At 47.9% G+C, this 16,514-nt stretch overlaps 5 protein-coding genes across 5 annotated transcripts, besides 1 other annotated feature; 3 read left to right on the forward strand and 2 right to left on the reverse strand.

Annotated features, from left to right (window-relative positions):
* Positions 1 to 250: 250 nt before the first annotated feature.
* On the forward strand, positions 251 to 2,894 carry CTRU02_201383 (uncharacterized protein; the record flags this gene model as incomplete). The annotated part of the gene is made up of 2 exons (XM_036726415.1): positions 251 to 404; positions 505 to 2,894. The coding sequence occupies 2 exons, from the start codon at positions 251 to 253 to the stop codon at positions 2,892 to 2,894; spliced, it is 2,544 nt and encodes an 847-aa protein (XP_036582097.1).
* Positions 2,895 to 3,804: 910 nt separating this feature from the next.
* CTRU02_201384 (dipeptidyl peptidase (prolyl oligopeptidase)) lies at positions 3,805 to 5,848 on the reverse strand (the record flags this gene model as incomplete). The annotated part of the gene is made up of 3 exons (XM_036726416.1): positions 3,805 to 4,891; positions 4,951 to 5,690; positions 5,741 to 5,848. The coding sequence occupies 3 exons, from the start codon at positions 5,846 to 5,848 to the stop codon at positions 3,805 to 3,807; spliced, it is 1,935 nt and encodes a 644-aa protein (XP_036582098.1).
* A 516-nt stretch (positions 5,849 to 6,364) lies between these two features.
* Positions 6,365 to 6,433: a sequence feature (Short protein (CTRU02_201385, KAL0943498.1) was converted to a misc_feature.).
* A 3,009-nt stretch (positions 6,434 to 9,442) lies between these two features.
* Positions 9,443 to 9,729, forward strand: CTRU02_201386 (uncharacterized protein; the record flags this gene model as incomplete). Its single annotated transcript, XM_036726417.1, has 2 exons — positions 9,443 to 9,536; positions 9,593 to 9,729. 2 exons carry the CDS (start codon positions 9,443 to 9,445, stop codon positions 9,727 to 9,729), a joined length of 231 nt encoding a protein of 76 aa, XP_036582099.1.
* Positions 9,730 to 13,899: 4,170 nt separating this feature from the next.
* CTRU02_201387 (uncharacterized protein) lies at positions 13,900 to 14,714 on the forward strand (the record flags this gene model as incomplete). The annotated part of the gene is made up of 3 exons (XM_070203836.1): positions 13,900 to 14,217; positions 14,275 to 14,464; positions 14,515 to 14,714. 3 exons carry the CDS (start codon positions 13,900 to 13,902, stop codon positions 14,712 to 14,714), a joined length of 708 nt encoding a protein of 235 aa, XP_070062418.1.
* A 718-nt stretch (positions 14,715 to 15,432) lies between these two features.
* CTRU02_201388 (CHRD superfamily protein) lies at positions 15,433 to 16,126 on the reverse strand (the record flags this gene model as incomplete). The annotated part of the gene is made up of 2 exons (XM_036726419.1): positions 15,433 to 15,682; positions 15,750 to 16,126. 2 exons carry the CDS (start codon positions 16,124 to 16,126, stop codon positions 15,433 to 15,435), a joined length of 627 nt encoding a protein of 208 aa, XP_036582101.1.
* Between the last annotated feature and the right edge of the window lie 388 nt (positions 16,127 to 16,514).

The following is a 16,514-nucleotide window of genomic DNA, read 5'->3' on the forward strand; positions in this document are numbered from 1 at the left end:
TCCCCGCGAATGCTTCCCTCCTCGCCTCAGGCGCAACTTTGTAAACCCCCCAAAATCCCCCAATCCGTCTCATCTCACCCCCAACTTCTCATTCTCATCTTGACCTTGACATCTTCAATCCGGCACATCTCACCTTGCCTCACCGATGAAGACCCCACTGTATTCCAGATCGCCTGTGCACTGATTCGACGACAGGCCCCCCATCCATTTACGATCTACACCCGTCTACAATGTTTCCATCTCGCCGTTAATGGCAAGTCATCCTTCTCCCGCCCAGCATGGCAGTGCTGGAATTTACAAGCGCGCCAGCCGGAAGGGCGCACCTCGTCGCTTCGTCTGCGATCATCCAGGTTGTGACAAATTATACTCCCGAGCCGAACACCTTCAAAGACATCAACTGAACCGTGAGTTCACTCTTCCGGCCTCCACAATCTTCCTTTGCTGGAGTGCTGTCTCTCACTTTACGTGGGGGGCGATACTGGAGTTGCTGACAAAAGTCAACAGACAACCCGAAAGAAATCTTCCAATGTGATATTCCGGGCTGTGATCAAAAGTTCGTACGGGCCGACCTATTGACACGACATAAGAAACGTCACTCGTCCTCCTATATCCCTCGAAACCGCGCTCCGAGCTTCAGTACTTCTGCTACCTCTGGCGCACTTTCCGGCATTGCCGTCTCATCACCAACAACTCAGTCATCACGACCGCCATTCCCTCAATCCAGTCAGCCCTCCTCAAGTGGGCCTCATGACGCAGCCATCTTGTTGACCCCGGACTCCAATGTCACACCTACACCAACAACCACCGCCTCTGGCCCCTCATTGACTGCCCGTGTTGGCCAACCGTCAACATGGCCGCCCATAGACGATGTCTCAGTCAACATGATGCGCCAAAAGGCCGACTTCTTTGGCCGCGATCAACCGCCGATCCCCGAGGCGTCGGCAATGATGCCGTCGTTCAATCCAGTTGGCTTTCAGTCCGATGAAGCTTTGTCAAGAGAGAATTTTGCCGTCTGGCTGTTCGATCCCCAAGCAAGCTTCAGTGAGTTCAACGGCGTCTCGAGCATCCCATTCCTCGAAGGTGGCCTCGAATCGACCTTCAACAACAACATTCACTACGATTACGAATCCCTCACTAGTCGCTCACAGCTCGACCAAACACCACCACGTCACGTCGAAGCTAGCGATGAACTCATCAGCGAACATCGACGCCAAGAAGTCCTCCGATGGTTGCAGGTTTTCCGCCAGAAGCAACCCAAATACGAGCATCGAATCGTCAACCTAGTGCAAGAAAGCGGGGGAGATTTGCCTGCCCTGAACTTGGACATGATGAGAGACTGCTTGCAAGAGTACTGGAAAAATGTCTCGCCAAGGCTACCCATCGTACACCAGCCGACATTTGCGCCTAACCGCTGCTCCATCTATCTGCTGATGGTCATGATAGCCCTAGGAGCCGCATCTCTGAGCAGTAGGGACTCAACAGGTAATCTAGAACAATATGGAGGCTTTGCCGATGTTATGATTTCTAGTCTTCGTTGGGAAATCCTTACCGCCGATGAAGCATCGCCACCAGTAGGGTTGTTCATTGCACAGTCGCTTCTGTTGCTCGAGTTTTACGAGAAGATGTTCTCTTCTAGGCGTTTCCACGAACGAGCCCACATCTATCACTCCGCCACCTTGACACTGCTTCGCAGAGGCAGCCCTCTCATCGGGAGAGGAGGCAGTGAATCCCCTCCTGAAGAACAAGCTCCGACATCTAACGATGGCGCTTCGCTCGACTCGAGGACATGGTGGGTCAGATGGGCCGAAAAGGAATCAATGCATCGCGTCGTCTTTGCTGCTTTTATGTTGGATATCATTCACGCAGCTATGTTCGGGCACACGGCGGACATGGCGCCACATGAGATACGACTTCCGTTGCCTTGCGATGACGGACTCTGGACGGCTTCCACCCCCGACATTTTCCGCCAGCTTGACGGTAACTACAGAATGTACGGCATAAAACAAGTGTCTTTCCTTGATGGATTGAAGAGCGCTCTGCACGGGCAAGAAGTAAAAACGCATACATTTGGCCGCATGATCATCATGTCCGGTCTGCTTAGCGTGGGGTGGCATCTCTCACACCGCGAATCACACCTCAAATGGCTTGACCTTCGTACACCAAGTACCGAGACACATGATGGCTGGAAGAAAATACTTCTCCGGGCTTTCGATGAGTGGAAGGAGAGCTTCGACAATGCTGTTGGTGCAAACGACACACCAGAAGCGCCAGGACAGCCCACAAGCTCGAATGGGCCGATTCACTCCGCTGCCGTGCTCTACCATTTAGCACACATCAGTATACACGTTGACATTGTCGACTGTCAAGTATACGCCGGCGCAAAGCGCTTAGTTGGGAGAAAAGTCTCAACGCGGGATCACTCCAACGCTGTCGCACGAATGAGGACTTGGTCGAACTCTTCGTCGACGCGACACGCCGTTCTCCACGCCTTCAAGCTACTATACCGTGTTCTTGTCGATCAGCGAGGACCGAAAAGAAGGACAAGTAGCTTTGGGTCACTCCCAGAGCCTGTGTCCGTCTTTTACTCTTGCCGCAACGAGCCTGATCCTCACCGGCCATGGATCATGTACTACGCGGCGCTAACTATCTGGTCCTTCGTCCAGGCGCTGGGAATTCCCAATAAGAACATGCCACCGGGACGATACAGCGAAATTGCTCGATATCTTGCCCACTTCGCCACGCTAGACGAACTGAACGATGAGTCGGCGATGGACCTTAACGAGAGATTGCCCGAATTGCTGGACTTGCTGCGAAGTAACCTGGAGCAGTCGCATTTCGAGCTTCTCCGAGAAGCCAGCGACCGACTCAAGCTTTGCCGAGAGATGTTGAGATAGGTCTTGCAGCCTTCCAGACTCACTCACCTGGCTTGTTGGACGGGGAAGAACCCTGCCGAGCCGTTGGTGAAGATTGCGACTCTTGAGCTGCTTGGTGATTCAGGTGCTTTGGGGGAGTTCTCATGAACAATAGGCATGCTGCTTGCATAACGCTGAAAGTCTGACAGCATAGCATCCATTGCTCATTTGTCAGCCTTGTTAGTGTGATTTCACAGTGGTCTCTGTATCGAGTCTTCGACCGAGATGGAGACATCGTCATGAAGACGTTGAAGTGGGCGAACAATGAGAACTTGTATGTATCAGAATATCTACAGGCTCCATTAAGCTTGTTGTTGTCTTACTAGGAAACCTTGTGTTGCGTTGCAATGCAATGTCAGTATAAGGCTGCAACGCCAGGCTCGTTGAGGCCAAACCTGCCTGGCTTTTTATAGGCCACCGACAGTTGACGGATACAGTATGTATGCGCTTAGTTTGAAGTTTTACATTAATCAAGGCCAACTTCAAAATTCACTTCATGTTACCCAACATTGCGTAAACGCCAAATGATGCAGCTCTGTTCACGCGTTCTTGGACAAACCGTATATAATTGCAGATGTCTGTATGTCATGTAATATCCCTCTACTTGTACTGCGGTTGCCAAAGACAGGGTCAAGTGAAGAGAATATGTCAACCCATTTGTTAGTGGGTACAGCTACCTTCATCGCGAATCATTATTTGGACCAACAATTGATACAATATCTTTTCTGTTCTATGTTCTAATCCTTGAGTGGAGTTTAATTCAGATCTTATTTTCTTTTTCCCCGGGCAACATCGGTTCAGATGCCTGTTTATCACTTTCTGAGGCTGACACAACACACTGAATCATACTTCTTGTCAAGGTTGAGTAGAGAGATACCGGACTTCCCCTGGCTCACAGCAAATACTTCCTCCACCAATTCTCCTCTTCATCCAACCAGATCCTCGGGCTTCCAGGCTTGCCAAACATGTGACCCTCGCCAGGGACCTCCCTGATCTTCACGTCTCCCCCCTTATCCTTGACAGCCTGATAGATAAGCCGAGCCTGTTCGACGGGAACCACGGTATCAGCAACGCCGTGCAACAAAAACAACGGCGATTCAATTTTGCCCGCGTGGAAAAGCGGGCTGCGTTCTCGGTACCTATCCTCCTTTTGTTCTTCGCTCATACCCGGGTCGAGGATTAAAGCGCCCATGTATTCAGACTCAAGCTTGTGCGTAGACTCGTCCAGCTTTTTGACATCGCTGACGCCGCACACGCAGAATCCCGCCCCGAAGGCCTTGGGATGGCGGACAAGCGCCTGCAGGACGTTGTAGCCTCCGGCACTGGCACCGACGATGCCGACTTTGCCTACTTTGCCAGCCGACACGAGGTGGTCAGCAACCTCGGCGGCATCGTCAGCGTCGACAGTGCCCCAGTTTCTGAAAAGTGCTTCGCGGTAGTCTCTCCCGTGTCCCGTCGAACCAGTGTAGTTCAGCGCTAGAAATGCATATCCGCGTGTAGTGAAGTATTGCGTGCGGAGCTTCAGTCCGGAGCCGGTGTAACTGGTCGGCCCACCATGAGAAGAGATGATGAGCGGGGGAAGTGTACCTTCTGGTGCGATAAACTTTGGGTTTCGCGGCATCCAGAGTATGCTGTAAACTTTGCGCGAGGGTTCGCCTTTTGATACGAATTGGACAAGCTCTGGTTTTGAGAAAAGTGACTCATTCAAGCTCTCGTCGGTTGTCTTCCGCACGGTCGTAACCTCTCCTGTGAATACGTCGATTTTGTAGAGTGCAGATGGGGAGGTTGATTGCTCGCCGATGACCAAGACGGAGCTGTCGCTTAAGCGTACCACCGAGTCCAATGCGATAGCGCAGAGATTTTCGGGCCCGATAGTCTTCCAGTCGCTTGTCTCAAGATCGATGAGAATAAGCTTTGCCTGGCCGAAGATGATACCGGCTGCTACGACGTGGCGGGCAGACAATGGCGCGTACGTATGGCTACACTGCTGTTAGAATAATGAAATGCAACATTATGGTGAACTTCGAGTAGGACATACCTTCCCTGGAACCATCGAATCTCACCGAACTCGGCATTTTCAAGGCCCTTGAGCTTGATGTGAGCGGGCTTCTCGCTGCCAGGTGCAAGGCGGTGAAGCTGCCGGAACCCGTCGACTTCAATGCACACGAACAAGCTCCCGTCAAATCCCCACCGGGGCTCAGCAGCACCCTCACGGTCTTTGCCCGATATTTGGATCTTGTGTTCGACGCAGGCTGATGACGTCCAATCGCCCACGAAGATCTTACCAGCAGAAAACGGTAGATCTGGCTGGTTCCATTCGATCCAAGTCACCCGCTTTCCGTCTTCACTGAATTGTGGGGTGTAGTAGAAGTCGGCGCCTTCTACAACCCGTTTGACCTCGCCAGTGTCTGCGTTGACAGCTGCAACGTAGTTTCTAATTCCCTTGGCTGTGTCAATCTCATGGTCTTCCTCAGTAGCCAGGGCCCAGGGACCCTGTGGGTTTGCGCTAAAGTTAGAGTATCGTAGCTTTGGATGGCTTGCCAGCGCCACGACCTCCCCAGAATCCGGGTTTAGTATGCCAATGCCAGCTTTGCTGTCGGAGAAGATAATGCGGCCATCTGAAAGGACATCATATGGAGAACCGCCGTACTCGTAGACCGAATTATGGGCACTCCAAGGTGCTGGCAACAAACCCTTGAGTCCGTTGTCAGTGATCTCCACTATATCGTTACGGCCATCGTCCGTTGACTCATTGAAGTATGCGCGACCAGAGGCTCGCTATGGCGACTGTTAGCGGTAGTTCGGCTTATGGTGATCCCAGAACTCACGTGCACGCGCGGCGAAGTTACAGACCAGCTCTTTGACGTGATGGTGTCAGCCGTAATCGGACTGTCCCATTCGCCATACGGCGCAACTCTCTTGGTTACCATTGTCATCGGTTTTGCTTGAACTGTCCAGAACGAAATTCTACCCAAAAGCACAATGTTTAGGGTTGGAATGAACCCGAGCTGACAGTCAGGTGAGGTGAGGGGCTTGAGATGAATCAGGAAGGACGTTGATAAGCTCGAATGGGGTTGGAGTAAGCGGAGCCGAATCCCGTATGCCCCGCTTTTCTCTTCCGTCCTCACCGATGCAATCCCGTCGCAACTAAATCAACACCGGGTAAGTCTACAGAAGTCCAAACAAATACTCCAGTAAGAGACCGAATGGAAGGGGCTGATTGGTGTTTTATATGACTTAAATTTCTGCGAACACTTTCCAGAGAGATTGTCAAGTCAGCTCCAAAGCTATGTTATACCAAAATAGTCACACTAAAAAAACGGCGATAGAGTCAATACTCAGCTAACTTGCTCGGTGGGGGACGAGCAAAAGAAAATGCAAAAACATACAACACCAGGTATTCGCTGGTCGTCACCGACCCAACTACTAATCCGGCCCTCACTGGCTTATCTATGGGAGAGCGGACGGGATCCCGAGTTTTCCAGTGGGTATGGTCGTATGTGGTAGAAAACTTAGGATAGGATATTTATTAAGTCTGAACAGACGTGCAGCAGCCGCACTATTCTCAACACTTCCGCATGCATTGATTCTATGTGTAGTAAGACTGTATCTTCTTGTAGCATTGATGAATGCAACATCTTTCATAATCCCAAATGACTTTTTATTTATTAATCATGTTTTGTTCCTCTTTCATAAGGTGGCTAACCGGCGGTCCGGCATATGTGCAAGCACCTCAACTGGCATAAACATGGAATCTACAGCCGGGCAGTTATCTCTCTCACCATACACACCTCCTACTTCTACTTCTTTACTTCTTTACTTCGATACTACACTTATACAGCTCACGTTCTACCAGCACCACCGGCAGAAACCCAACATGTAACGAAAGCGGACAAGATAAACCGCGCTATTAAAACGGTAACATTGATCAAAGGGCCTACAGTCGAATCAAGGGCCTGTTTGCTGTACGGCCCAAAGGCAGATTTATAAAGCATCCGCTACCAACCCACAGAAACCCAAACCACTAGAGTATAACCCGTTAGGCGCACCACAATCTCAGTATAGTACTTGCGTTACCTAACAAAACCCATACATAGATGACAAGCATTGTATGAAGTGCGCCAATGACCTAAAATCCTTTTAAAAGTTCTGCTGCTTTCCTCTCAGCCGCGGTTTTATAATCTTCATGACAGATTTATTGTTTATAGCAGGCAATATTTTTTGGTTCGAACTCTATGATGTTCGTCCGACAGTCGGCTGTCGAATCGATCCAAAATGTGTTGCCTTCTCTTAACTCGGCACGATTATCAATGCGGATTCCTTTGACCTCGACAATCGACCTGAAGCCTTGATCCGTAGTGTAAATATTGAGTGTCCCTGCGCTAGAGCCGGCGGATGGCGGGTAGTAATGCACAACTAGGTCGGAGCCACATCCAGATTCATATCTTCTCTCCGGAACTGGCACTTCCATGAAGATATTGTTGTCATACGAATCGATATTGGGGAGAGGAGCTGGGGCACACTGGGCCTGAGCTAGGGTGTGTCCTGTGACTAAGGAAAGAAGTAAAAGAGTTTTCTGCATTTTTTTCAGCTTGATGATTGGTACTTGTGATAACTCACACGCAAAATGCCAATAATGCGTGGATATAGGTCTACTTATACTTACCAACCGTGCTCGGGCCATAACATATGATATGTTAAATTTGCACTATACAACTCGGGGTCTCGAGTCAGTGTAAAACTCTCTTTAATTATATGTCAGCCGCCGAGACGTCTAAGCCGCCAAAAATTAAACTTCGAGTTGATCATTGTCACACCCAGGGAAGCGCATTCGCATACCACTAGAAGTAATTTAGCTTGCTGTCTATACAGCCTTATAACCCATGCACGCATAGTCTCATACCTATGCGTGCACATACCGTCTCATACCAGCATGTACGGATTTCCTACTTGGGAATAGGGGTAGTAAGTGCCCCCCTCATAGAGAAGGGGCCGCTCATCTCGAGTGATCTTATAAAGCCAGAGGCCTCATAGCATCATCAAATCAGGGCAATTGCCTTCAAAAGGGGACTTAGGACCCGAAGCTCTATGGGTAGTAGATGCGTCTTCGTAACCCGCTTATTTCGTGAGTCTTTTAAGTGCGTAGCCTACTACCTTTGTCATTCCGCGCACGTATATGGGAGTCATAATTACGCTTGGGTTTTGAATGCAGCTAGTAACAAACTTAATTTCCTTAGGTGAAGTGGAGCCCAGGTCGTTCTACCATCTGTCATACCTGTAGAAGGCGCGCACACATAATACTGCACCGAAAGGTAACTGTCTGCTAGATGTTTTCTAGCTGACTACCTGTACATAATTTAAATTTACGTACGCGTAGTCTCATATCTACGCGTGCATATCCCGTCTCATAATAGCATGTGTGGGTTATCCACCTATTAGGGAATGAGCCTTACATAGAAATTTCCAGTTTAGCAGCTACGTTTTCTCCGCATTACGATCAGCACATAGCTAGTATGTCGTTTCTGCCTAAATGTCATACGTCTGTATTGAAGGAGAATGCTATTACCTGTAGTGTGCCTTCATTTTCCTAGAGAATAGATGTACTATATTTCCAGTACATCATCTGATGAGACTAGTCTCTAGCTGGCTTTTCCGCGCCCTTGGCGAAAATGGAGTCTTGCCGCAGTCAATAGGATGACGTCTCCTTCTCTTGCAAACTATACTGTACACAGTCGTTTGACGACTTGAAATATATTTAACTTCTTTTATCCTGTCAAGTGATACGAGACGCCATATTTGCCAAGCCCTCAAAATCCCACTTTGAGAGCCAGTCTTTCTCTGCAATACACTCAGTACAAAAGCAATCAGTCGTCTTCCTCGTAGTATTACAGTGTAAGACATAATAATTATATAGCAACAGCGGTCACTAGTACATCTAACGCTTAGAATCTAGTGACAATAAATACACTCGGTTTAGAAGTAATTGAGCTCTGAAAACAAGCAGGCATAGGAGCCCTAGCTGGCTTGACTCCTCGGTGGGCGAAAATGCCGTCTCTAACACTTGATGGGATAGCTACGTAACGTTTTTTCTCCCAACTACATAACTGAAATAGATTAATCAAAGCTCATTAATTATAGTTATTTAGTCCCTTAGCTTTGAGACCAACGTGCGTGCATCTGGATATGTTTTGTGTCATGATCGTTGCTAGAAGAGTGGACTCCCGCTCTATTCAGCCGGCATATGTGTTGATATTCAATAAAGGTGAGTGTTCGGCTTTATGGTAATCAGTGGTTCCAAATCAAGTTGAGGAAATGACATTGGGACCGCAGCAAGTGTTATTTTGTAAATTACCGGGCTGAGTGATAATCAGGATATATAAGTTAGTTATGATCCTGCTCCTACCACTGCCATCAATCACTCCATCATCACAATCAATCACAGCATCTACTCTCCTCATTTCTAAACAGTGTTTCACAACATTTAACTACAGCTTAAGAACACACTTTTGCATAGAAGCCTATAGCTCATCATGCAGTTTAACATCGTTGCCGCTCTTGTCGTCCTTTCAGCTATACAGCCGATTGCTGCACGATTTTGCACCGCTGCGGCCATCCAATGTTACTGTAAGTTTGAAGGCCTACGTATGATACGTATAACCCTGCTAAATATGAACATCCAGATGATAGCGGAAAGCGCTGTGCATCGTGGTGTTTTCCGAGTAACTGCGGTTGTTCAGAGAATAAGGAGGGTTACGGCAAACTTACGAAGTCGGGATGTATCACTGCGCCCCAGTTCTGGGGTCGTAACAAGTGCTAAACTAGCGAAAGGTACTACATGAGCTAAATATGGCTGTCTACCACTATCATGTATCATGATTATAGGAGCTACTATCAAAGCAAGCTATTTGGTTAAACTGGAGCAATCAAGCCAGCAAACACAATAGATTAGGATCCTTAAACAAGCAGACCTAAGTCATATATTAGCTATATCTGCCATATTTGACCAAAGACATACTCATTGAAATGCCTCGCACTAGCTTTATTTCACTGGCTAATCATACTGGGTAACTATACAGTTTCCAAGTAGGCAGATAGGGAGACCAAGTCTAGCTCCTCTAGTGAATTCTAGGCGAACATGCGATCACAGGACGCGTTAAGCCATCTACACCCACAGAGGCCACAGCTCCTACCAAACCTCAACTCTGTTGCCCTCCCAAATGAACTGATTCTTTCCTTGCGAGCTCTTTCGTTTGGCTTTGATCTCAAAATGTCCGGTCTTCCTCTTTGGCCGTTGCCTCCCACCCTCGGTCTCTCGGCAGTTTGCAACATCAACGCTAGAATCGCTAGTTTATATAGATAGGCTTGGTAAAGTAGCTGTTGCGACTCGTCGAGTCCGTCGTTTCGTGCAGGAGTCCACAATGTCTTCCAAGGGCGTCCGGGGGCTTGCTAGCTGGATTCAAAACGAATGTCTCTATATCAGAGAGTTGATGCTGCCAGTGAACACCAAAGATGTACTACCAACACTCTGTCTGCTGATGGCAGTTCACTGACGTCCCGGAGCTGAGGTATATTGGGTCTGTCGAGATGGCGATCAACGAAGTACTCTCAAGCGCTTTTATATCGTCAAAGCGGCAAGCTCCCCACCCGATAACCCGATCACCCAAAACACAAATCAACTTATCTTTGTAAACCGCAGAAACGAGTCATCCGAGCAATCTGCGAAAGATTAAGAGCCTTGGTGGAAGCGACCGCAGGTTCGCGTCAGGCCATCAGACATGTCACAAGTCGAAGAGCTTGCCCTCAAGTAAATCATCAATAGCGACAGTCTCTTCGATACGTCCAGCGACCCCTATAGGAAACAGATGCTTCAGCCTGTTTATCTTAAACTCCCAAGCATGGCAGCGCTGGCCCGTACGTCTATGCAGAAAAGTCTCAATAGGCTCTTCTCTGTGAAGAAGTAGGCCGTACCGCAAGAGCTCCTTGACGCGTTGACACAGGTACATCTTGCCTTAGAACCAGGGACGTCTCCGAGCAGTACAACGATTGTCTGTATATCTGGCCACTTTCTTGATCGCTACGGACGTGCTCAGCAACGCTTATTTGACCTCAGTCAACAACAACGTGCTCATGCCGGCGATAATATTGCCATGCCGCTGGTCGCTGTTGTACGAGATTCGAATTTTTGCAGGCCGGCTCGGCGTATTAATATCGGACAACACCTTCAACAATGACAGCTGCGGAAAAAGGCTCCTTGATCACACATTTCGATATCAGCTCTTTATGAGCTGATGGAATTTACGCAGATTGCGGCAGGGGAATGTGCACCTTACTTTCACATTTCAGAAGAAACAAAATCTTCAAATCTGCCGCAGGTGGCAGATTGTATCATACCCTAAACTGTTTTCAATGCGTCTAGCAGTTAATAGACAGACCTAGACCACTATGGGACCTCGTCATGGTGTTATAATATAAATAATGGGTCCGGCGCGGTTGATATTCAAATAACCTATAGCAATATCATGGAGCAACTGTACATGAGGGTTTTAATAATTATGGTACGCTCTTAACGCTCTTTTTGTTTTGTTATAAAAGGGAAAGTAATACAGAAAGAAAAGAGGCAAATCAATAATTATCCGAGTTATTGACGAAGGTTATATTAAACTCAGCGTGCCTCCATTAGATCAAGCTCTCGAGGAAGGTCGAGAAATCTTGCCTTTAATACCAGAAGGCGAATAGACAACAGGTTCTACTGAAAAGGCGAATAGGGGCTCGATTTAATCACTTCATTTTCTAGATTTAGTGCCAACAAGAGAGATAAGCTCTAAGCGGTGCTAGAAACTTCATACACCTCCTGGAGGGAGTGGGCAGAGGCGTAGATGGGCAAGCAAGTAATTACATAAGCGCATAGTGCTCGTAAGCAAGACGGAACGTTGCTTCACGGAGGACCCATTTTTCTCGCCGGTCGCCGCCGAGGTTTCCAGTGGGTATGGCCGTATGTGCTAATTGGTGGTTGTCAGTTTGTATGAGAGCCTACACCAAAACGACGACACAACTTTCAGTCTCAAGAACCTACGCCCGTGTTCTAGTTTGCCTTACCATTCCACATAATATGAATGTTACAAATTTTGAACTTCCGGCAAGGTGGCTGAGTCGCTGATTCGACGATATGAACCAAGGTAAATAGTCAATTTACTCTTGCTCATTGCAATGTTTTTAGTGCCTATTGTCGATTTGTTTGGACATTGCTCTAGTATTTCATCGTTTTATGATGTAACCAGGCGACGCGAAATAGGCTATGCACGGAATTTTTGTAAGACTTCAAGGGGATTGTCATCGAGCAGCCGCAGTCGGTACATCATGTGTGGTGTGTGGGAGGTCTGTTCCCTTTCATGGCCGGCAACCAGCTAGCAAGTGGTCATTGCTTCAACAGCAATTCTATTTCAGACGTCATGCTACGTGCTTCCATTCTCCAATTATTTGCCCCTCTCAGTGGGAAAAACAGCCCCAACAATTGTTGGTAGGGGGGATCGCTGTATTCCTACGTTGCTAAATAAGAGTACTGCCGGATGCCTAGTGCCAGAATGCTGGAGAACAATATCAACCAGGTCCAAGCTTGTAAATTTCAGAGGAAGTCTCTTATTTTGTAGCTTATTTAATTTGAGAGCGAGTCAAAGTGGGCTGATTGCCAAGACAATTGAAATGCCGGTCCTCATTCCAAAGACGGGACCCCGTGAAATCCCAAACAGCTGTTAGCCACAACGAAGGTGCTTCCTGAAAGTGCCTTGAACCATCGCAGGCAGGAGAACACTTACGCCCTTATAATTACTCTGGTAAGGATTTTCAAGCTAATTCGTATAGTAAGGAGCATGTGAAATAAGAATTCGTAATTGACAAGGACTCAAATTAGCTGGGTTCGGTGCAAATACTCCGCGTTACAGTAAGGAGCAGGTTGAGCCGATGGCCCTGGTTCAAGCGCTACCAAAAACGAATTGATTGGTTGCTTGGTCCCTTTCCGTCCATTGGGGTAGGAGTCGTGGAGGCATTGACCAGGGGCTGGGATGACGGGATTTTTCGTCCTGATTTGACGATACAAGGAACTATGTTTGAGATTCTAAGTTTAGCCTACGACAGCTGTCATCTGAGACTCGCGAGGCCTGAAATCCAGCCGAATGGACTAGACTTTTGCTTGAAGACAGCCAGATGGTAGAAGTTATTAAGCGATTATTTGCCCACAGACGGGGTAAGGGGCGTGAGATCTGCTTCATGCCATTGTACAGACTCTCAGAAGGAGGTTGTGAGAGCATCAGGGTTTGGAGCGATTGCATAGGTAAGCTGATTCGTCTATGAAGCAGTCCATGAATGTGATTAGTTAGGAAAGAAATGTCTTTGTTGATAATAGTCTGTTCTTTGCTTTTTAACCATTGCAATATAATTAAGCAAGCTCGATTCGTTTGATGTTGGCGTTTCCTTCGCATGGTAAGCCGCGTCCGGAAAAGTCAAGTTGAGGCGAATTGCCAGATTGCCAAGAAACGCCAATGCCGCATCTCGAGTAAAACTGACCTGATCAGGCGGCCTTCACGGTTAAAACAGCTACCTACTTCCTAGAATTAGTGCTTAATGAGGCTCTTGAAGCGCTTCTCGTCGTCCTGATAGCCCTTGGCGCTCTTGGCAGCGCGGATGGTGGGGGAATGCCCTCATCCCTGTAGTCTTATGTGGGTTTCATGATGCCGTTGGCCTTGGCGACCACCTCCATTCAACTGCTCGTCACGCCAGCTGCCGGCGGCATATATGTTGAAAAAGAAGTTCATCTGGACATAAAACTGGTGGTTTCTACCCTGCAGTATACTTCTGGCGCATTGATTCTATGCACTTTATCATTTACATCTTTCTGCCTTACAGGTGAAGGCAACCTGCGACTAGCCCGCCTTTTTCCATTCGATTCAACTGCGTTGGATCTTTAATTATCATCTCTCAGCACCAAATCAATATGAAGCTATCGAGACTTCTTCTGTTCTCTACACAGATGTTATGTACTGTTTCTTTGCCCATTGGATCTCAATCGCCGTCGACTGCTGGCACCAACTCTGGACGTAGGGAGGTAGTGAAGGAAGCTCATGAGGTCTTGACGAAAAGAGTACCAGGCAACGGCGCCGCCCCAACTTCCGAGAACACACCAGGAAAAGAGTCAGAAATAGGAGGCAATGAAGCGAAGGAAGGGAACGAGAAGGAGATCGAAGGCCAATTCAATGTGCCAGTCCGCCTTGGAGGAGCAAGCGTAAAACAAGACGTTCTCTACCCCCCAAGGGTAAGCTTCGTATTACCTCGGAGCAAACGATTGACCTCTTGCTGAAAATTTCTGTAGAAAAACGGTCGCTTTGAAGTGGAATTTCAAAATGCAATCGGCCGAACTCTTACGGTGACAGAGAACCGAGCACCCGCGCCACCTCCCCCAGGGTTCACGTCTGTGGAGGGGGTTTCATGGAAAGTCAATCTAGCTGAAGGAGCCCAAGGGATGACATTATCAAAAATTGACTTTATTTTGAATCCGGGAAGTAGGTTGGCTAAGTTCAGATTATCATAACCTTCACCACTGACATTTCTTCAGACACACTCGATATTAGCAAAGGCCAGATCGGCCGCCTTTTCCCCGAGGCTAATGCTTTCATCATTGACCCAGCATTGGGCGAGCTCGAATTTGAGGCCGAAGAAAATGAATTGACGCTCAAGGTGGCCAACATGAATGGGGAGTTTGCGGTCTTCCTTCCGCAAGCCGATGGTAACGGGGGTGCCGCTCGTGAATGAGATGTTTGTAGAAGGTTTTAGACGATAATAAACATAGTTAACACGACGGCATCGTGCAATTGAGAGGAAACTAGTGTCGCAAGACATATATAACGGGGCTGCCAGCAACTTAAATGACAAAGGGCCAGCTGTTTGGCATTTCAACTCAAAATTTGCAGCAAGAAGAGTCCTGGAGTCTCATTCGGTCCCTAACTTCAACGGTTGAAACTACTTTCATTTTCTGGATCTCTAAATTCCACTCGGTGCTCAATATAAAATACTTGTTTGGGAATCAAATCTGCCATCAACGGGAAGTCCCGTAGTAAGAGTAAATGAGCCATCCTGGAGGAGCATAATTAAGATTACCCGGTGTGCCTGTGTGCCATCATAAGGTCTGTCAATTATAGCTCACAGCACTCTCAAGAGAATGCTTTGGGCATCGAATCATGATGTTACATGTCTCAGGACAATGCCTGGGCCATTCCAAAGCAGCTCACTTGTGGTAATTCATCTTATTGCTATCATCTTTAGGATTTTCGTGCTGGGCTCAAAGAGATATCCAATACATAAAAATACTTTTACTAGTAATATTTTAATGACTAGTAGTCTACTTATTTCAAACTTAGTAATAGAAAATTATCGCCTGGCAGCCATTATCATGCCCACTTCTCAACTTTCCAATGTTCAAACCAAAGGGTCAGAAAACATTCCGCCGCTTCATTCTCGTTGTACTATTTTCCTAGTTGCAGTTTCGGTTGACGTATTCATCGAGCTGCCCACGAACGGCACCGGGAACGGCCAGGCTAGAGTGCACATCGGTAAAAAACTTGGAGGGGTCTTCCTCAATACGACGAACCGCAAAGCCCTCGCCAGTATCAGTCTGAGTGCCAGTCACATTGACACCCGTGCGGAAAGGACCAGAGAGGCAGCCAACGCTGCGACGAATGTTTGCGCTACCGGGAACTGGCTTAGGGTTGGGGAAAGCAATGCTGGGAAAGAAAAGCCCAAATTAGCTTTACTCTCCGTTATAGCTTTCATTAAGGTTGAGAAACTTACCGAGGGGGGCCGGCACGGCCCTTTGGTGCCTCGTGGATATGAGTAGCTGTCAAGGCAGGAGACTGGTACTCGCCCTGGAAGTTCACCAGAGTAATATTGTAGCAGATGACATCCTCCCAAGAGTTAATACCGTAGCTGTAGTAGCCTATAGCTCCGGCGAGACCGCCAGTTGCGGTGTTGTTGTTGTCAACAACCTGGTCAGGTGTCGCAACGATGTGGTAGGACGAGGTGAAGTGGAAGGGACCAGAGGTGCCCCAGGCCTGCTTGTTGTCCGCCTTCTTGTGCCATCCAATAAGGTGCGTGACATCTTCAATGATCTTTATGGGAGTAGCCGCGACGGTCACAGCCATGACGACGGGAATGATTGAGAACTTCATGTTGATTACTGTGTGAGAGCGCGGAACGAACGACTAAACAGAACTGGATGTACAGATAGAAAAAAGGTATCGAAATTTAGTTGGATTGTATTAGAATGGTATGTTGTGATATGGATTGAACCCGTTTTGGCGATGGGAGCTCCTTTCTCTATATACCTCTTGCCAAGCTCATTTACAAGGAAGACTACTCCCAAAACTCTGGGAGGCCATGTCTTTGACCGATTGCAGCCTCCTCGTGAATGCAGCACTTAACCAAGGTCTCTAGTAATGTGTTCAGTAAGCCAGGCATCTTAGATACAGGTCGGTTAACGCCCTTGCCGTGGACTGGGAGACATCCACGATGAATGGGCCAAGCTACAGGAAATTGCACTGTTCTGCTGGCAAGTCT

This window comes from Colletotrichum truncatum (assembly GCF_014235925.2).
Source record: "Colletotrichum truncatum strain CMES1059 chromosome Unknown Contig_0001, whole genome shotgun sequence".
NCBI lineage: Eukaryota > Fungi > Ascomycota > Sordariomycetes > Glomerellales > Glomerellaceae > Colletotrichum > Colletotrichum truncatum.